The 21,721-nt window shown below is 44.5% G+C and overlaps 2 protein-coding genes across 10 annotated transcripts in view; one reads left to right on the top strand and one right to left on the bottom strand.

Annotated features, from left to right (window-relative positions):
* The window catches only part of NPHS2 (NPHS2 stomatin family member, podocin), a 32,530-nt gene extending 30,560 nt beyond the window's left edge, over window positions 1-1,970 (top strand). Inside the window, exon 10 of one of the 5 annotated variants that reach the window (XM_059145849.1) lies at window positions 520-1,970. In XM_059145849.1, coding sequence (XP_059001832.1) covers window positions 520-798 — 279 coding nt within the window. In that variant the 3' untranslated portion in view covers window positions 799-1,970. The remainder of the gene's footprint in view (window positions 1-519) is intronic. The other 4 variants (XM_059145850.1, XM_059145851.1, XM_059145852.1 and 1 more) reach the window with 4 other exon arrangements.
* AXDND1 (axonemal dynein light chain domain containing 1) overlaps window positions 1-21,721 on the bottom strand; it is a 116,187-nt gene that overhangs the window by 2,759 nt on the left and 91,707 nt on the right. For 4 of the 5 annotated variants that reach the window (XM_059145844.1, XM_059145847.1, XM_059145848.1 and 1 more), the window contains 5 exons: window positions 19,725-19,832; window positions 17,327-17,431; window positions 12,671-12,753; window positions 11,581-11,837; window positions 2,947-8,188 (listed from right to left, as the gene is read on the bottom strand). In XM_059145844.1, the coding sequence (XP_059001827.1) occupies window positions 8,115-8,188; window positions 11,581-11,837; window positions 12,671-12,753; window positions 17,327-17,431; window positions 19,725-19,832 (627 nt within the window). In that variant the 3' untranslated portion in view covers window positions 2,947-8,114. Of the gene's footprint in view, window positions 1-2,946; window positions 8,189-11,580; window positions 11,838-12,670; window positions 12,754-17,326; window positions 17,432-19,724; window positions 19,833-21,721 lie in introns of those variants that run through there. The other variant, XM_059145845.1, reaches the window with a different exon arrangement.

Genomic DNA, 21,721 nt, shown 5'->3' on the forward strand with positions numbered 1-21,721 from the left:
GAAGAACCACCGCACCACCGAAAAGTTCGGGATCCCGGGAGTGTTGAGAGGAGGAAGGGGAAGAAAGTGGTCCTCTGGGCAGAGTTGCGTCTAGATCTGAGACTAGTCTCTTTGTCCACGTTAAGGTGGACAAAAAGCTTTGTGCTTTTTCCTCTGAAATGTTCACTCTTTCATTTTGCCACGTCCTCACCTAGAATGCTGGCCAACTTTTTCTCAATATGGGAACTCCTACTCATTTCTCAAGGCCCAGAGGACCTAATTAATGACACCCCCACACACATCACTACACTTGTCAGGGCCCTTGACAAATTCGGCCTTAAATTACAATGAAGAGTGCCACTGATCCGCCCTAGATCAGGATCCTTGGGAGAGGGGGCTGTCTGCCATGTGCCTTCACCGTGCCTGGAGCCTGGCGGACGTGCTGTGCTTGTTGGCTGAGGAACACTGACCATCTAGGAAAACCTTGAAGCCATGAAAAGGAAAAAGATCACTCAGCTTCTCTTCGCATCTGCTCCCCAGGTAATCGCTGCGGAAGGAGAGAGGGCTGCGTCGGAGTCCCTGAGACGGGCAGCGGAGATCCTGGCCGGCACTCCGGCCGCTGTTCAGCTGCGGTACCTCCACACCCTCCAATCCCTGTCCACGGACAAACCTTCCACCGTGGTTTTGCCTCTACCATTTGACTTGCTCAATTTCCTGTCTTCGCCCAGCAGTAGAACTCAAGGAAGCCTCCCTTTCCCCAATCCTTCCAAACCTGTCGAGCCCCCAAATCCTAAAAAGAAAGACTCTCCCATGCTATAGGAGGAGCCAAGGGTAAGGTGCCTGGAAGGGGCCTGCCAGGTGACAGCCACATCCCTGAGGGAGGCACACAGCCCTCACTTCCCACGCTTGCTTCGGTTGCCATACGGAATGCCCTGGGAACGCACAGTCACAGCTCAGCAATCCGAAGCAATTGTCTGTGAGGAGACAGTGAGGTCATGTGATGACAAGTTTAGATAGATCATTTAAATTAGACTGATTATGGGAAAGAGCTTTAGCCAACATTCTACTTGGGAAAGAATTTTGTGTCTAAAGGTGGCTAAATTCTGACTTCCAAAGATGTAGTTCAAGTGTCTTTTTTTGGCTGAATGCCCCCTGGCCCCTTTGGCAAGGTCTGTGGTGCTCCCATGGTCCTTTCTATGTGTCCCTTTTATTGTGCTCATCACACGTTATTGTAAACCCGTAGTTAAGACGCAGTCTTCTTGCCAGCTGTACTGTGGCTTACTCCTCTAAAGGCACCTCTTGGTCATTGCCCCTCACCTCCCCCCACCACCAGCCCCACTCAACCTTATATGTTCACCCTATGGCCTTCACATCCAACCCCGATAGGTGCACCACACTGACACTTAAATGTTCCTGAGCGACTGAAAGAAAACAAGTTGTACTTGGGCTGGATATAAAATTTACATCTAATTAGAAGAATTTTAAAGAATTTTTTTTATGGAGACTTTATCATAGAGAAATACGGGACGCCTGGGTGGCTCAGTTTGCTAAGTGGCTGCTTTCAGCTCAGGTCGTGATCCCAGGGTCCTGGGATCAAGTCCCACACCTGGCTCCTGGCTCAGCAGAGAGCTTGCTCCTCCCTCCCACTCTGCCTGCTGCTCTCCCTGCCTGTACTCTCCCTCTCTGTTAAATGAATAATAAAAACCTTTAAAAAAATTCTTAAAAGGGAAATAAAAGGACAAAAACATTTACCTGATACATGTTGCTTAAAATCTTAAGAAGCATCGCTGTAAACATGGGTCTCATATTCTCAGTATAGTATTTACCAGCTTGCTTATTTCTCAAGCAGTACTGACAGTATGTGACCTATGTATGTCCAGAAGCATTCTTTGCTAGTACAGATATTCTTTACTATAAATATATTCTTGTAAGTCTTACTCTCCACTAAGTTGTCTTACTCAGTTAGAAATATGTATCTACACAAATGTAGTGATCCGAAGGGGCACGTGCACCTGAATGTTTATTGCAGTCATGCCACCATAGCCAAACTATGGAAAGAGCCTAGATGTTCATCGACAGATAGATGGATAAAGAAAATGTGATATCTATCTATCTATCTAGATAGATAGATATATCTTACAGCCATCAATAAACCCTGAAATCTTGCCATTTGCAATGAAGTGGATGGAACTAGAGGGGATTATGCTAAGTGAAATAAGTCAGTCAGAGAAAGAAAATAAGACAATTATCATAGGATCTCTCTGACATGAGGAATTTAAGAGGCAGGACAGGGATCCTGGGGGGAAAGGGAGGGAAAAATGAAACAAGATGAAACCAGGAGGGAGACAAACCATAAGAGACTCTTAATTTCAGGAAGCAAACTGAGGGTTGCTGAGGGGTAGGGTGGGGAGGGATGGGGTGGCTGGGTGATGGACACTGGGGAGGGTATGTGCTATGGTGAGTGCTGTGAATTGTGTAAGATTTTGACGATTCACAGAACTATACCCCTGAAACAAATAATACATTATACGTTAGTTAAAAAATAAAAATATGATTCTACAGAAAAAAAATTAGCCAAATAAATGAGAAAGCATCCCGAGGTAACAAATCCTCTATAGACTTTTAAAAAATCAATAATTTATAAAATCTTACTAACATTCCAAAAATATTACTAAAATCCTGGGTGTTAGTAAAACAGGACTTATTTTTTTTTTTTTTTTTTTTTTTTTTTAAAGATTTTATTTATTTATTTGACAGAGAGAAATTACAAGTACACTGAGAGGCAGGCAGAGAGAGAGAAGGAAGCAGGCTCCCTGCTGAGCAGAGAGCCCGATGCGGGACTCGATCCCAGGACCCTGAGATCATGACCTGAGCCGAAGGCAGCGGCTTAACCCACTGAGCCACCCAGGCGCCCCTAAAACAGGACTTATAATTAAAATTTCCATGTAGCTAGAACAGAGAGAAATAGGGGTAATTATCTGGTGGTTGTACCTTTTTACTCTTCATGTTATCCAAGGTTAGTATTTTATATTAATGATGTGTTCCTGCTACCCCTAAGTGAGAACTTAGAACATTTTACATAAACACACCTGTAAAGAGTTTTTGTTTTATTAATGTTAACTCATAAAACCCTTGTAGAGCATTATTTCAGAGAGAAAATGTATTCTGAGCTCCCAGGAATGGACCTAGAAACTTTTATAACATTATGTCTATTGAGGAAAGTCTGGTTTCCCACTATGTTTTAGTGACAAAAATCAGGGCCCAAGATCAAGGATGCTTTCTTTGCCTTTCCTGTTCTCTCTCTTGATCACTTTCACATTTCTGCCCTGCCATTCCTTCTGTTTTCCAACAACAAAAGACCAAAAACTCCCTCGCGGTACATGATAACATATCAGTATATAATGATACCGTCCTAGGATTGTCTCTGTCATACACCTCTAAGCCTTCCCCTCGCCTCCATCCACACCTGGGAAAACCACACACTCTAGCCCATGCCTGCAAGCCCAAGGGCATTGGCAAGCAACACATCTTCCCAAGATTATGTTAGATGATTTCAAACCCTACATATGCATACAATCATGCCCAATTCATTTAACAATCAGTTTCTATGGTTATTATGTACTGAAATGATAACTTTGAATTTTGTTCCAAAAAACTATTTCAGCCAGCTCTGAACAATATTTCCAGACGCTCTTAAAAGAAGTTTCCCTCCCTACTCCCAAGAACCATAGTTGCTTGTGGGAGAGTAGCAGCACGGAAAGGCATAGACTGATTAGTGTTGGCTGGAGGCAATGGGAGATTGTGAAGCCAAAGGGGCAGGCAAAGTTTTAAACCACGCAGAAGTGCCAAAATACAAAACATGGAATCCAAAAGGGTGTCAAATCCAAGTAAGCCAAAAACAGGTGCCAAAATCTGCCAAAAATATGGTAACAGAGAGGAAATCAAGCACTGAGGAGGGAGCAATAGATAGGATTCGAGAGATGGGGGAAATTCCTGGGTGATTTCCTACAATATCTAACAGATTAGGGTTTGCAGTTTGCTTTTGTGGACCAGCCAGGGCACAGTCATTGACGACCCAGCCCATTTAAAGGACCAGTTAGAGCATCCCTGAAGTGGGAAGTACTTCTCATGACCACTGTGTTGGCCCACACCCATCCCAATGTACTGGTTATTGGAGTTAAGATGGCATTGAGGGTTTTTGGTCAGTTTTTACCCCATAGAGATGGCTCCTGATCTCAGGTTGGCAGATGTTGTCATAAATAATGGAGGAGGAGGTAGGGTCATGCTGATTCGGGCATAGCAAGAGCTAGGAACAGAATAATTATAATAAGGTAATGATAATAATATAATTATATTATATATAATATAATTATAATAAGGTAATGATAATGGCTTTTAAGACCCTTAAGAATTCCTTGTAGCATGACTCTTTTTGTCAAAGGCAGATTTAACTACAGGTCTGGGTATCACCCACTAGCTGGTTTCCTCTGCTGTCTGGCTCAGTCAACATTTAAATTACTCATTAGCTTGCCAAAAGGCTCCTTCCAGGTCTGCTCAAGCAGCCTGTGATATCTTCAGCTATTAAGTGACCATTGGCATGGGAGTGCTTGATGGATGGGAAATAAGTTGTATGAAGCTGTGAATGGTCAAGGGACGTTCTTCAGAGACTAGCAAGCTGACAGTGCTGTCTGCAAGGTCCCAGCAGCAGTCTCCTCTTGACATCCAGGTGCTGCCTTCTGGCTGGTTACTGACCTTGAAATGACAGGTGGAGGACAAGTTGGACAGTATAATACAAGACTAAGATATGTACTGGGGAAGTTTTTCTCCAGAAATTTAATATTAATGGAGCAGTGGTGCCTTAGTCAGTTCAGGCTGCTCTAACAGACTACCATAAGTTGGCTCACGAAAAACAGAAATTCCTCAGTTGGGGCTCAGACGTCCAAGATACCAAAAGATCTGGCATCTAGTATTGGCCCAAGGTCTGGTTCTGAGAGGTGTCTTCTCACTGTGTCCCCACATGGCACAAGTGGGGGGGAGCTCTCTGTGGTCTTTTGTAAAAGGGCACTTGTCCCATTCATGAGGGCTTCACCCTCATGACCTATCACCTGCTTAAGGCCCCACTTCCTCAGACCATCACCTTGGAGGTTAGGATTTCAACACAGGAATTCTGGGGTGACACTGGAGTTGGAGTGTATGGGAGGGAGTAAGATGATAAAAGGAGAGAAGGTGTTTCAGTTTGGAGCTGGAGTCCACCATGACCAAAATGACATGGCCGTGAGAGTGGCATGATTGACAGATTCTGTGACGGTGGTGTTCCAGGGCACTTGGCAATGGGCAGGGACTCTTAGGTCTGTCCAGACCTGCATTTGCCCTGCAGGCACGTGACTGAGTGGCTGGCAGCCTGCAGGTCGATGGCACTCCAGCTCACCAGAAAGAGGTCAGCTCGAAGGAAGCTTTGCAGGCCCTCGTTAGAAACTTCAAGGCCCACCCTGGCTCCCCAGGAGAATCAGCGTGGCCCTGGAGCCCTAGCGTCTGGACTCCCCTAAATCAGGGAGGCCCAGTCTATGCATCTGCATCCGGTCTCTCTGAGGACCAGGTCAGGATGGCTGAGGAGGTACAATCCTCCTTATTAGATTCTTCCTGGTGGCTCCAGTGTTCTTTGGCAGAGTCTTCTGGGTCTGTGAAGTTCTGGTGTGTCTAGAATTTTGGCTTGTGTGCCCGTGCAGTTACTCAGTGGTTGGCTGAGCAGAGCAATAAGTAAAGGATACGGAAATCAGATCCTTTAAAAAGAGGGGTTATCAACTGCACATCCAGCTTTTTCTGACTGGGAGAGGCAAGAGAGCACTCTAACTGCGAACTTGGGCCCTGCTGCTGGACACCACTCACTCCAGACTCACGAGATGTGTAACCGTAACCGTGCTACTTGTCCAGGCAGCAATGGGGATAAAAGTATAACCCACATCACAGAGTTGTGGTGATTGAATGAGAGAACATACGAAGCGCTTAGTACAGTGCTTACACGAAGTAAATCCTCAGGAAATGACTGTTAATGTTTTTCTAGTTAAAACTAGTAGCCCTCAATGGCAGTGATCCAGCTGGATCCGGATGGAAGTCTGGCCCCTCCACAGGGCCCCCCATGCTCCCATGGTTGCCCTGAGGGCCAGCAGCTCCGGCCCCCAGGGGGCTTGCTCTTGGACAGAACCAGGTTAAGAACTGGCACAGGGGTCTCTTGTGTTAGAATCCCACCTCACTATTTCAAGCATTTGTTTTATAGATGTGCTGCTCCTTGAGCTGTGCGCCTCTGTCTGGACATCTGAGCAGAGTTGCTGGTCTCCCCTTGCACAAGCAGGACAGCCTCCCCTGGCAACCCAGACACCAGCCATGTGCGCCAAGTGCCCCTCCCTCCACTCTGTCTGGGAGCCTGGCGCAGGGTCCCTCTGAGAAGGTGTGGCAAGGTCTGGAGGACTAGCTCAACCTTCCCACCCATCAGCTGCTTGGGAAAGCAGAGCTGCCTGAGCGAATTTTCAGGGGCACCGGCATAGACACCTTTCCTGTAGCACCCTGCTTTTTAAAACCTAACATCTGTGATGCCCTCTTACCACCACCCTCATTTTCTTCTGGGCATTTCCTTTGCCCACACTGTGTTCTAGTTTGGTGAATCAGGCTCTTTGCTCCGTGGGGAGCCTGCTTCTCCCTCTGCCTGCTCTGCCCACTGCTCTCCCTGCTCATGCGCTCTCTCTAAAAAACAAAAAAAATCTTAAAAAAAAAAAAAAAAAAAAAAAAAGAAGTATTCAGAAGGCCGACCAAAAAGCCTCCAAATTTGCTAGAATCACCTAAGAATCTCTTTGGGAAAGCAGAAAGCAAGGACTGTAAGCGTGAGCTCACAGTGTCAGTTCCAGCTTTCAGCGGAGCCACAAGCACAGCCGACTGTCTGAAGTCATGTTTTCCTCCCTCAGACTTCAAGAGTCATCCAGTGGGCTGAGGTGGACAGAACCCATGCATTTTTTTTAACCCCTACACTACATCCTACACTACATTCTACACTACATTCTACACTACACTTCGATGATGGTCAAGGTAGGCCTGGCCCGGGACTGAGCTGAAAATGGCTGGGGACTCCGGGTCACAGGGTTTCTGAGGCTTAGGCAACAGGCAAGGGTCTAAAATTCCAGGAGATAAATTCAAAAGAACACCAAATATGTGGAGTCAAAGCAGGCGCCTAGGTGTTTGGACCCAGAAATCAGAGGAAATCCAAGTGCCCCGGGAGCAGTAGAGAAGGAGTCCTTGCCAAGTGCCGGCCCCAAATGTCCACTTGTCACTCGCAACTTATTTTTGCCGGTTAGTCCATCTCTAATGCCTCGATGGATCCGGGGTCATGAACAGAGCAGACAAGTGAAGCAATCAAAGCAAAAAATGGCGATTCTGGGTGAATCTTCAACAGCATTCTTAAATTTCAGTACAATCTTCCGTCCTCACCCTGTGAAGGAAACCATCTGAACAGTGGCCCGGTAACCCATCACCACTGTCAAACATCCAGACACAGGTCCAGTAAGCAGTGGGCTCCAACAGCCATCAGTTCTGTGACCTTAGGGAGTCTTATAACCATTTGTGGGGGAGGGGGCGGGACTCAGTTCATCTGAGAAATGGCGATAATAACAGCATCTCCCCCCATCTTCTTTGTAGGGTTATTGTGAAAATCAAATCATAAACATGCCTGAAATCACAAGAAGTCTGAAAATGCTGCCCAAACCCAAGAACATTATCAGGCTCCTCTCTTTTAAACTGTAAAAAATAATCCTTTGTATTTGCCACTCCTCTCTGCAAGAGTTCAGAGTCTTCAAAAAGCATTATTTTCTTGACAGAAACTGACCCTTTCCACAGACCTCTGTTAGGAAATCATTTGAAGAGGCCAGCAAATTTTTGAACAAGCCATTTTTAATCTGGGAGATAAACTAACACACTTATTCCCTACAGCCTTCACTGTGACGTTCAAAGAGAAAATATTCTTGCATTATACGTCGTGACTTTTCTAGTAGCTGTTGCACAGGGAGTCCCTCCAGCTGAGCCACAGTCAGCTCAGTAGCTCACAGAGGTCAGTGAGGGGAGCCCTGCTGAAGCCCAGCGCCCAAAGGATGCTACTTGGACTTGGTCTTGGATTTAGTCCGAGCTCTGGGTTTAGGGTTGAGAGGACCTTCCTTACGTTGTACCTCTGAAAAGACAAAAACAATCGGAGTATTGTAGTAACAAGATCTAATATTTACTAAGGACTTTTAACTTTAAAAAGTGTTCTTAAAATTCCATTCTGCCTGAGTAACTCCCAAGCTACAAACAGGCAGTGTGTGCAAAATTTGACTCTATGTTGGTTACTGGGATTCAGAATGCATTTTCCCCAATTTTTAAAAAAGATTTTATTTTATTTTTTTGACAGACAGAGATCACAAGTAGGCAGAGAGGCAGGCAGAGAGAGAGGGGGGAAGCAGACTCCCTGCTGAGCAGAGAGCCCGATGCGGGGCTTGATCCCAGGATTCTGGGATCATGACCTGAGCAGAAGGCAGAGGCTTAACCCACTGAGCCACCCAGGTGCCCCATATTTTCCCAAATTTAAAGTGTAGTTAGTTAGTTAGTTACCTGAGTTCTGGGTCCTGGGAAAGAGGGCTATGTGGTCAAGGAGAATAAAGAAACAGAAAGAACACTGCCGCCTTCCTTCTATAGATATCCCAAACTTGGCGGAAAAAAATTTCAAAGAGAGCTAGTATCCAACATCCTCCCACACCCATTCTGCACTCCTGTTTTGTCTCCTGGTCCCTCTCTCCAGTCTCCCGTGCACAGACCTGACTCAGGCCCGGCCCTGGGGATGGGGGCAGGAGGTCTCCAGCCATAAGCCAGCTTTCCCCAGCTGCTCCATGACACCAAGCTTCTCACTTTAAATCCTTCTGACTGGCTGTCTCCATCTCCATCCCACATACGGTCATCTTGTTCACACCCTTGTCTTGCTCTTAGTGTCTCTCCCTGCTCTTAGCTCCTAACTGCAGGCTTCACCGAGATCAGAGTCTAAGCCACTACTCATCTTCCTAAACATCTCTCTGGATCCCTGTCTTCATTCACAGCTCAGAGCACAGTGATTTGCTAATTATTAAAAACTGACACAAAAACAAAACAAATTATGTCTTCTGCTCTGTCCAGATCTTCCCCTTGCCCAGCATGTACAAGCCTCTCTCCTTCACTGTACGTAACTGTCCGTTCTTCACCGCACAGCTCTCGAGGGAAATGTGATCTCGTGCTGGAAGTCGCACATGTATGACGCTGCATGTGCCACAGGAGATTCACATTGCTCAGGGTGGGGGTGGGGCGTCTGCCCCTAAGGAATGTCCAACTTCTAGATTTTCTGGAGAAAACGTTCAGGTCTCCTGCATGGCATGGGAAGGGCCTGACCAAGGAGCCGATTCCCCTAAGGTTTGCAGAGCCTCTCCTTCACCTCTGAGCACCACCACCCCCGGCAATGACTCTGAAGGAATATTTGGAAGGAAGGTGAAAGGTTGCTATGTTTGTGTAGGTAATTGTTTATAGGATGGTGACTAATGCATATAGTTTTCCTCTGCTTAAAATTTTTAATACTTTCCATTCTGGATTTAACCTCATCCCCAAGATCTTTATGGAAATGGACAAAGATAACATCACTCATTCCATACTGAGGTAACCTCTCCAGTTTAACATGGTTACTTTTGCATGGTTTGCATATTTATTTTTCTGTAATCTGGAAAAAGCCTAGTTTTCAAATTATCAGGATAAAATTACACAGTGTAAGGTGAAAATATTTTAAGCCATGAAAACTATCTCACATAAATTCAAAGGATTGTCATACTTGGAATAATTAGCATCTTACCCATTGAGAGGTAACAGGAGAGAAAATGCACATAGGCCGTAGGGCGCTGACTTAGCGACCGCTTTGGCTGGGGGCATAGGTGAAGACTGGGGTGACAGAGAAACAGAAGTCGCTATTCTCCCTGTCCTATCCCTTCCATCAGGAGTTGTCCTGGGAACACACTAAAGGGTGAAGGTGAGAGCAAATATAAAAAAAAACAGCCTCCAATCCTGGGGATACTGAGAACTGCCCAAAAGCAGGTTATTGCACTAATTAGAGATAAGAAAGTAAAGAGCTAAATTCGTTTTCCCATAGAATAATGGTGATTATTTTCATAGAAAATCAAACAAGTACCAAAAACCAAAGTCAAAATTCCCCACAAACCTCCATCGACCAGAGACGTTGTCTATCAATATTTGGATACAATTTTCTTCTGGTCTTTTTTCTAGCTTTAAAAAAGTATGTTTTCTTGCATTTGATATTTACACATAAGAATTTCCGGGGCACCTAGGTGGTACAGTCATTTAAGCATCTGACTCTTGGTTTCAGCTCAGGCTGCGATCTCAGGGTCGTTAGATCAAGCCCTGCATCAGGCTCTGTGCTCAGCGTGGAATCTGCTTGGGTTTCTCTCTCCTCCACCCCTCTGCTCATTCTCATTTCTCTTTGTCTCTCTGTCTCTCTGTCTGTCTCTCTCTCTCCCTAAGATAAATTTTAAAAAAGAATTCCTTGGGGCACGTGGGTGTCTCAGTTGATGAATCGTCTACCTTCAGCTCAGGTCATGATCCTGGTTTTCTGGGATTAAGACCCACATCAGGCTCCCTGTTCAGCAGGGCATCTGCTTCTCCCTTTGCCCATCACCCTGCTTCTGCTCTCTCTTTCTCTCAAATAAATAAAATCTTTTTAAAAAATTTCCATGTCATTATAAACCATTTTAATAGTGGTATAATATTCAAGTATATTAGTATAATATAATTTATTTAACCTTTCTTCCATGATTGGAGAGGTAGGTGGCTTCTATTATATACAATGATACATCGTACATTTTTGTGCATTAATCTTTTTTTCTATATTTAGGATTATTTCCTTGGACTAGATCATCAAGAGTAAAAGTATTAGGTCAAAGGTCAAAGTAGATGCATGTATTTAAGGGATATCTATACATATGCTCAAATTATTACCTGAAAAAGTTATATACCATCCACCCACAAGTATTATCTATAAAACAGTTTTCCCCTTCTAACTAGCGTTACATTCTTTTGTTTTTAAAAATCTTTGCTAGGTGCATCTGGGTGGCTCAGTGGGTTAAAGCCTCTGCCTTCGGCTCAGGTCATGATCCCAGGGTCCTGGGATTGAGCCCCACATCAGGCTCTCTGCTCTGTGGGGAGCCTGCTTCCTCCTCTCTCTCTGCCTGCCTCTCTGCCTACTTCTGATCTCTGTCTGTCAAATAAATACATAATTTCAAAAAATAAAATAAAATAAAAATATTTGCTAGTTTTAGAGGCTAAACTTGTATCTTATGTTAGTTTCTTAGTCTACAATTGTCAGTCATTTTGTTTTCTTTTTGTGAATTGCCTGAATAAGATAGTTATACAGTTAAATGTATGTGTATTCCTATGAAAAATATGAACCAGTAAATCAGTACTAAGGATATTAATATTCTTCTAAGATATTTGCTACCAAAACATGTTTTGTTTCATGAATATAACCTAAATGAAGCAAAATGAGAAAGCAAGCCTCACCTCTCTTTAGAGATTTTGGCAAATGTTCTATTGGCTTGATTTCTTCATCATCGTCGTCATCATCTTCCTCATCTTCTCTGTCTTCTCTTTCTCCTTCATTTTCTTCTTCCCTTCCTTCAAACTCCTTCTGTCTAGAACTCGTCAAAATAGTCTCTAATTCTCTCTCCAGGTCTTTATTTCTTATAAGGGCATAATGAAGTTTCTCATTTACATCATCAAACTTTTCCTCTGCTTGTCTGGCTCTGCTTTCAACCTCTCTGATGGGAACAGAGTCCAGAGAAACACAACAAAATGGAAAGGTTTGAAAAAGTATCTTTCACATACAGGAACTCATTGTTGAGAAGAGGCAGTAGAATTAGCTTACTGCATCTGAAAGGTACACATAAGGGAGGCAGCAGCATCAATCCTTAAGCAAGAACTGGGTGGTAATGTCAGCATGGCAGTCATGCTGTGATTTAAGAATGCAATGTATTTATCAGCTCTTAGTGAAACCTGACTTGTGGGTATTTGGATCCATCAATAGCCAAAGAACCCCTTTTCCAGGAGCTAATTTTGGCTTCTCTTCATTGATGTGATCCAACAAACTAAATCCAATAGTTTCCCTTCTTTGCCAACACCTCTAAAACCAGATTTTACAGTCAAGAAAACTAATTTGAAATGCGCTTCTTACTTCCTCGAGCACATGGTCTATGTCACATGGCTATGCTCTTCTCTCGACATTCTCGACCATCTTTACTATACCGCCCTTCCTATTCTTGGGCATATATAGCACTCTTTCTTGCAGAGTAGTGTCTCCCAGTTTCATTCCCATCTCTAGCTCATCTCTTAGAAACAGACTGGATGGATCACTCCTAACACCCTATTCCCCACCTACACATATTCCACTTCCTCCACCTCCACTGTGGGTGAGGATGGTGTGTACAAGAACAGTAGAATTCATTGCCTCCAGCAGAAGATCTGGAGGTACTGATCCCACTAATAAGGATAAAAGAAGCAGAAGAAACAAAGGTAAATCGAGAGGTGTGGATTTCTCAGCAACACCTCCTGGCCAACAATCTTTGTAATTACCCTTGTGGTGCCTCATACTCACAGTAACTTCTCCTGTGTGCGTTCAATGATAGCCATTGCTTCGAGATACTTTGGGGCCAATGTGCCTTGCTTCGCTGATTCTCTCTGACAAAGGAAATGTGTAGTATGAATGAACTGAGAGTCCCAACAGTTAATACTCTACTTCTTCGGGATGTTCTGGACCAAATCTTCCAGAATATTTTTTCTACTGTCCATATTTATATAGTAGATGATTAAGCACAATCTTAACACCGAAAAAGAATAGGGACTACCTGTGGCACATAGCATACCGGCTTCCAAATTATTCATGCTACAGGTGGATAAAATTTAATTAGAATTATAAAAAATGCAGGGAAAATAATATCAACAAAAAGAAACAAGGAAGAAAGGGCAATAAAGAGAAGGGTAAACATGCTCCTGTAATAAATCAAGTTAATGATCAAAGAGATTAACTCTATTCTTCTTAGTAACTCACCTCATTAAGCTCTTAACATCGCAAAAATCCAGTCGGATCTTTCAGTTCCTTAGGGAACTTCATAAATATCAAGACAGGGAAAATATGAAGGAAAAAAACACCTCTTTCATTTATTTTGACTCCGAATACATTCCAGGAAACAAAATAAGAGGAAGGTAAAAGAAGGTATTTAGAAAACCAAAATTATAAGCATATTTAAAAATAAATATTTTACCATTTTCCCAGAACTGTGCACTTCTTTGTTAACTGAAGTATTGTTGACACATGATGCTTCATTACTTTCAGGCGTACAGCAGGCTAACTGGACAAATCTCAACATTATGCTGAGCCACCACAGGTGTAGCTACCGCCTGTCACCACAGAGTGCTACTTGTGTCACTGGCTATATTCCCTATGCCCTACCTTCATCCCCATGAACTTATTCATTCCATCACTGGAAGCCTGAAACTCTGAGTCCCCTTCAGCCCTTTTTGCCCAGAACTGTGTTTAAAATCTCATTTATCCATGCTTCCCAGCCTGAGTCACGTAAAAGGTAAGCCCCACATTACAGATGGAAAGGGAGACGGAAGAGGGTAGGCAGCCTGCCATCCTCACAGAAGGATCTAGTGGGGTAAAGCAAACCCCTCATCGAGGCCTCTTCCTTCTCCACCACACATCCCAGTGTACCCTGCTAGCTTTTTCTAAAGGAAAACCAGAGAAAAGAAACAATGTTAAACATGTTCACTTTTACTCTCACTCTTCTACTCTCTTATTTTCCCAGTCACCTATTCTCCTCTTTCTGTTTTGCTCCCTTTCCTTGGGTAGTACGTTTGAGAAGTAAATGGTGATCACTGTCCAGCCTGGACCCACACATGCCACTAACAGCTGTTCTTTGAGCCCAGAAGAATGGTTTTCAGAGCAGAGGCTTCTAGAACTGGAATTCCACGCATGGTTTCTAACTGTATGAAACAACTTGATCGGTGGGAACCAGAGTAAGGCAGGACTGTACTCTGTACATGTGATCCTTCAGACTCCACATTCACTCAAGATACAAGCAGTGTGCCCTGGAGCTGCGTGGGTCTGGACTATGCGGGTCCACTTGTACCTGGATTTTTTTACAGTCTGCTACTATAACGTATTTTCTCTTCCTTATGATTTTCTTAATAACATTTCCTTTCTTCTACCTTACTTCACTGTAAGAATATAGCATATAACACATAGAACATGCAGAATGTGTGTTCATTCACTGTTTATGTTCTCTGTAAGGCTTCGGGTCAACAGTGGGCTGGTGATGGTTAACACTGGCCTCATGGCTCTTGGCAGTACCTGCCTCAGCCCCCCTCTTGTTTGTGCCAATCTGCTGTAGCTTTGCACGCGGTCTCTGACTCCCATTCTGTCTTTGGCCTTTTTGACCTGGTCTTCCTCATGTTTGACTCTACTTATGGGCTTCCCACTGTACAGTATCTCTAGTTTGGGTCTATCTCAGGGAAGATCTGGCTCCAGGCCCAGCTCCTTGGGATCCAAGCACTGACAAAGCTCCTCATCAGCTTTGGACCAATTCCAATGGCCTTTCCCTGTTGCTGTTTTAAATAGGTAAATTAGTAGCTGCTCTGGTGTACTCTGGTAGGTGAGAGGGAAACACAGGCATCTAAGGGCCACATTCAGCCCAGTAACAGAGGGAAAGGCAGAAAGTTTAATCTTATGTTAAAAATACTGCTGATGCCCCCAAGTCTGGCCCCTGTTCATCCTTCCCCAGTTCACAGGTGATCCAGCAAACTCTCCCATCTCCCTCACACACTGAACACTTACAGGCAGCAGGAATCTATGGTGTGAAGAAGAGCCTGAGAGAGACTGTTCCAGACACCTTGTTTGTTGGGGTCGCTGAGCCGTAGGCAATGCTACTCCTGCGGTCAAGCCGCAGCACCTGGGGGCCAGGGTCGCTCTGAGTACTTTTGGTATTGCCTCTGGGAAAGCTGGTGGATTTAGTCACCCCATGGCCCCTCCAGCCAGCTGAGATGTTAGAGAATTCTGGCTGCTTGTCCTGCAGCAACAGTGTCGGAATGATTGTGACTCAGAGAGGGTCCCAAGCGGTGCTGTGCGGCAAGATTCTTGAACTGGGCTGAATCTGAGGCAGAGCAGCCTTCTCCCAGGAGGGGCAGCGGCAAAGTTGGTGCAACTTACTGGGAAAACCAGTGAATCGGGCCCAGCGCCAAATTGGGTGTGACCATTTCAGGCACAGCAGACCAAGTACATGGGGTCTGCTTTGAGTACAATCCTCAGGAATCCTCACAAAGTCCTACCTCCCAGCTAACTGAGGAGCGTTTTGCATACTGGGTGGTCCAGCCCGATTATGGTGAACACCAGGCATCAGATAATGGTATGAATGAGGCCAAGCCCCTAGTCTGCCCAAGCTGGTGGTGACACACCACCTCTCCTGCTGAGCTATTTCTTATCTCAATGCCCAGAAAATCCCATCCGGAGTCACCTGCAGAAGGCGTTACTAACTGAAAACTCCATGCTCGTGTCTGTAGCTTCTCAGGGGTCTGGAGCCATTTATGGCTAGACACCTGGGACCCCTCTATCTCTCGGAGCTCTCCAAGTTTCACAGCTCAGTTCCCAGCGACATGACAGGTTACACCTGCATGCCACAGGCTTTCTGCTTCCCGAGCCCTTCTTTTTTCCTTTTCCTCCCTAGTGTTAATCAAACGTACTGCCTCCTGGGAGTTGTGTTCTTAGAGCAGCAGGAGAGACTGCTGCCGCCTGAAAGGTCTGGTATCCCTGCAAAATGCTTATTTATGTCCTTAGGACCAGAGGCTATCTGGCAAAAAAAAAAAAAAGACCTTCAGTGATCTAGAGTAGCAACATTAGCAAACTTCCAGAGCCTGGAGATAGACTTCCTGGGCCACATCGGCCTCAGGTGAGCTAGTCACGTGGCACCACACCATGTCAGATGGAAAGGTCCTGGAGAAGAAGCCCCCCACCATCAAAAACAAGCACCACACCCCCCCAACCCCCACCCCGACTATAGGCTGTTTTCCTGCCTGCTTCCTACCTGTCTTGAGGATATTGGGAAGGTTTGACCCTGACTCCTAGCCTGGGTGACACAGCAGGGGAGAAACTCTGAGGCAGGAAGGCTTAGGTGGGACGGTGGGGGGGGGTGCTTAAACAGTTAAACAGTGCTACCCTTTATCTCTCTTTTCCTTACAGGGCTCACGGCCCTGCTTTCTCTTACATCCTTGCCTCACCCAGTCTTAAAGACTGATAGATTAATATACTATACGGAAAACTTGTTGAAAAGATGTAACTTGGGGAGAATGTGATTGCAACCCCTCTCGGCGCTGCTCTCACCCCAGTTTGCAGCGCCTCCCTGACTCTCCACATGGTTTCTCCCAGCTCTTCCTATAAGAGTTGGAGCCTATTTTCAACAACCTCCCTGGACACACATCCCCGCAATGTGCCTCCCCCCTGGGCCACACCTCTGCCTCAGTCATCCCACTGTCATCTGCTGCCATCTCGGTCTGGCTCCCACCCCTCCACATGCCCCTGACAACCCAGGTGGATCAGATCTCTAATAGTCAAGTGGTTCTTAACCTTGAGGCTGAGAAATCTGACTAAGTCTATGGATTTCTGGTACCTGCCTCCCCCGCAAGGACACGCACAGTAGAAACATACACGCAAAATGCTATATGCCATTTCGGGGGATTAATGGGATCAAGGCATGACAGCCTTCACAGAAAGACATATCAATCTAGAACTGAAATCTAGAACTGACTTAAGTCTACCATAGTCCTACAATTTTCTGTGGAAGAATTTTAAATCTGTTTTCCTGCTGAGTTTCTAAAGTTTTCCAATTTCCCAATAATTCTTGTGTTCAGAGGTATATGCTAATCACAGTTCTCAATAAAGTCTGCTGAATGAATTCATTTAAAAAATAGGTCAAATTTTGACAAAAATATTGTTAAATTAAGGAAGGCAATAAAATGCTAATTTTAAAATGAGGTTCAAAGAAGAGAATGAGAGGTTTTTTATAAGTTAAGGTAAAAAACAAGAGTTTTCCAGAAATGATCCTGGAAAGAAAAAAAATCTGAAAAATGCATTATGTAGGAGCTCCTGGCCCTCCTAGAGCTAAAAGTTATGTTAAATCCATATCATTTTTACATAATGTTAAATTTCTTAGCTTTTTTCTCTGGTTTTGAATTTCCTACTTGGGTTTCAGATACATACCCAGGAAGAGAATATATTTGCTTCAAATAGAGGTTTAGAATAAATATTTTCATCTTTTTCAATTACTCGAATGAGTTTTTCCTCCTCCTTGGATGTTGAAGGCTTCTAGGGCATAGAAACACAAAGGACCTGTTAGCGAGCTGGTATGTGACTCAGTGGCGTGGCAAGTTCCCTGGAGCAATATCTGAAGCTTTAATCTTCCATTTGCGTTAGTCATTCAACAAGCATTTTTGAAGGCATACAGCAAATACCGAGAAATTAGTGGGGATGGGGAAGTGGAGACCAGGGGAGACAATGGTGAAAGAAACAAAGAGGATGTCTTCCAGGCCCTAGGAATTCACAGCACAGTAGGAGAGATGGAGCAGGAATTAATTACAGTAAGCATGATTGGTATGTTCCAAAAGATTTGTGCACCCAGAAAAGGGCCCTAAATTCTGCCTAGGCACCCAGGGAAGTTTTTACAGAGAAAGGGATATCTGGAGACCAAACAAGACTTTGTAACATAGGGGCATGTGGGTGGCTCAGTCAGTTAAGGGTCTGCCTTCAGCTCAGGTCATGATCCCAGGGTCCTGGGATCGAACCCTGCATCGAGCCCTGCATCAGGGTCCCTGCTCTGTGAGAAGCCTGTTCTCCCTCTCCCACTCCCCCTGCTTGTTTTCCCTCTCTCGCTGTCTCTCTCTCTGTCAAAAAATAAATAAAATCTTATTAAAAAGAAAAAAACCACTTTGTAACATAGAAAGGAAAGGGCCAGAACTAAGGCCACAAGAGGAAGAAAAGAGGAAATGCATTACATATTTAAAAGGTATGAGAGGGGTGCCTGGGTGGCTCAGTGGGTTAAAGCCTCTGCCTTTGGCTCAGGTCATGATCCCAGGGTCCTGGGATCGAGCCCCGCATCGGGCTCTCTGCTCAGCGGGGAGCCTGCTTCCCCCTCTCTCTCTGCCTGCCTCTCTGCCTACTTGTGACCTCTGTCTGTCAAATAAGTAAATAAAATCTTTAAAAAAAATTTTTTTAATTAAAAAAATAAAAGGTATGACAGAATTTAGTGCCCAAATAACACTGTTTTCCATTTATTTTGTGCCTTCTATATCCCAAGCACTGTACCAGAAATAAACAGAAAATGCTGGCCAAAAGAGGCTTAGATATTGTATAAAATTTTTCTTCTGCTGTCTAGCATGTATCATGGGTCTAGAGGACCTAGTCACAGCCTGGGATCATGCCAACATTTAAACTATTCAGAGAGAAGAAACATCAAGGAAGTAAGTTAAAACAGTCTAGAGAGTGTTTGGTCATCTTGAGTTCTGAGAGCCAAGGACAGTAGTAGTCAACCTAGGAATCAGCAAAGGCTCTTATGCCAGACCAATCTGGGTTTGAACATTGGTTCCACCACTGAAAGCTTTCTGACTTAGGATAAGTCAGAGTCAACCTTTCTGAGCTTCTTATTTATAAAATGGGGCAGTAATTTTTACCTTGAAGTTGTGTTGTACAGATAAGAAGTAGCACATGCAGAACATATAGTTCAAGATAGGTACTCAATTATTTGTAGTTATCATTGCATTTTTATCATTATCATCATCATTACCATTATAAATGCAGAGAAAGGGTTTTATTACTACAAATTCCCAAGGAGGTGTAGAGACGGGATTAGGAGAAAGGCGGTGCAGAGACGGGCCTGGGAAGAAGGGGAAAGCTGCCCAGAATGGAAACTGAAGTGGATACAGGGGCACCTGGGTGGCTGAGATGGTTGAGCATCAGACTCCTGACCTCAGCTCAGCTTTTCATCTCAGAGTCATGAGTTCAAGCCCCATTAGTTAAAAAAACAAAAGAAGAAGAAAAAATTGGAAACATAGAGTTTAAATTACTTTTGAAAAATCTGGTAATGCAAGGACAAAGAAACAGCATAAGGGTGAGAGGTAGATTGTGTAGGTAATGGGAGTACAGGTGTGGATGAGGCTTTTGGGGAAGTGACCAATTTTTGAAAAGGAAAAGGATACCCCTACCTTGGAAAATAATGAGATAAGGATGTCTCAGATACAGTTAAATCTCTATGAAGAAAGGAAAGGAGCTGAAGTGTTTATTCCAGATGACCTATTTCTATCTTCAATAGAACCTATATATATTCTTTTTTTTTTTTAAAGATCGTATGTATGTATGTATGTATGTATTTAGAGAGTGTGAAGGGGAGGGGCAGAGGGAGAAGGAGAGAGAAAGAATCTCAAGCAGACTGCACTGGGCACAGAGCCTGACATGAGCCTTGATCTCACGACTCTGAGACCATGACCTGAGCTGACATTAAGGGTTGGACACTTAGCCAACTGAGCCATCCAGGCACCTCAGTACTTATACTTATATTCTTTTAAAATATAAAGGGAAAGGGAAATATAATACGAAATCATCTTACCTCTTCTTCCTTTTGCATCTGAAAATTATCCTTCATGCTTTCTTCTCCCTCTTCTCCAAAAGTAAAAAGGCTGTCTATTTCAGGTTCAATTAATTCTTTTAAAAAATCCTGTGAGATGAAATAATAGTACGATTATAGTTTAGTGTATATTAATAACTTGTAGTATATACTGATTACTCATTCAAAAGTATTTAATGAGCACTAATCTTGCAACTGGACACTGTGCTAGGGATAAGGACAAAAAGGGTAATAAGAATACCCCCTGTCCCAGCAACTGCACCACAACAACTGCTCTACTGGGTATTTACCCAAAAGATACGAATATAGTGATCTGAAGGGGTGTCGGAGGCAGGCCTCTGGCCAGGGAGGCCTCCACCATTAAAAGATGGCGCCTGGCGAGTTGCCAAGAAAAGTTGCCTCATGAGACTAAGCGGAACGCCCAAAGAGGAGGTAAACAGCATTGGTTGCTAGCAAAAGCTGTTCGTTTAGGTGCGCAGCCTGATTCGCTCCCTCCTGTACCCTGCTCGCTGACTGGTCATGTAAGCGAATATAAGTGTGTAGACTTGCGGAAATAAAGAGAGGGAAGATGCATCTGAACTGGGGCTTCTTGTCGTTCTTGCGCATCGCGGGCGATAAATGGCGCCGGCCCCCCTTGAACTAAATAAAGGAAACTTGCAGGTAATCCGCAGGAAAGCGGGGAGTAAGAGTCCGCAGGTAAGCGGGGACATTAGCCACGTTCAAAAGTGGGAATTCCGCGGTAAAGCGGGGAGTAAAGGTCGACTGAAGTATATGCGTGTAAAAGGTTAATGTGTTAGTGTCTTTAACGTCCGCGTCTGTTGTCTGTGTGTTCATAATGGGATCTGAAGTATCTAAAGTGCGGTTGGAAGAGTCTTTAAAAGACCTGCTGAAAGCCAATGGAACTTCACTAAAAGCAAAAACTGCTCAGGCCTTTTTGAATACAGTGGAAAAGGTGGCTCCATGGTTCCTAGATGAAGGCTTGCTAAACATACCTCAATGGGACCACTTAGGGGAGGATTTGAAGAAACAGGACAATAAAACTCCTTTGCCACCCGGGACCCTGGCAATATGGACCTTAGTCCGGGGATGCCTGGTGGGGCCGAAACCCAAACGTGAATCAGCTCTACAAGAGGGAGCAGAGGCATTGGAGGAAGTAAAAGAGGAGCGGTCTTCTCATGCCTCAGAGGGGGGTAGTTCTAGTGAAGAGGAAGAAGAAATGTCAGGGGAGGAGTTAGACCGTAAAATGCACTCCAAGTTTGAACAGTTGAAACTGTCGACTCCAGCGATGCCTAGTGCCCCTCCGCCATATAATCCTATGGCGTGCCAAGGAGCTTGTAGCTGCTGCACCACATGTGGTAGTGACAGGGTTTCGAGCTGGAGAGATCATGACCTGGCCTCTGCCTTTCCGGTTCAGAGGACCAAAACCACCAGCGGTATCATCAGCCTCTTGATTTTAAACTAGTTAAGCAATTAAAGGAAGCAGTCATGCAGTAATGCCCTCAGGCAGCCTTTACGGTATCTTTGTTGGAGACCATAGCAGGAATGAACTTAGTCCCTGAAGACTGGGGTAACGCCCGCACAACCTTGTCGGGAGGGCAATATCTAGTATGGAAAACAGCCTGGCAAGAATACTCACAGGACACTGCCCGCCATAATGCAGCGGCTGGAAATCCTCAGTGGGACCTAGAAATATTAATGGGAATAGGACCGTACATGGGAAAGCAGGCCCAAATACAATACAACCCTGCGGTCTATCTGCAAATAGCCGCGGCGGCCACTAAAGCATGGAAGACAATTCAAGGCAGTGGGGATTCACAGGGTCAGCTGTCTGAGGTAATACAAGGACCAAATGAAGCATATGCTGATTTTGTAGCGAGGCTGATGCAAACAGCTGGTCGAATATTTGGGAGGTAGAGGCAGCCATGCCATTGATAAGACAGCTGGCTTATAAGCAAGCTAATAAATGGTGTAAAGAAGCC

The sequence above is a fragment of the Mustela lutreola genome, chromosome 14 (assembly GCF_030435805.1).
Source record: "Mustela lutreola isolate mMusLut2 chromosome 14, mMusLut2.pri, whole genome shotgun sequence".
Lineage (NCBI taxonomy): Eukaryota > Metazoa > Chordata > Mammalia > Carnivora > Mustelidae > Mustela > Mustela lutreola.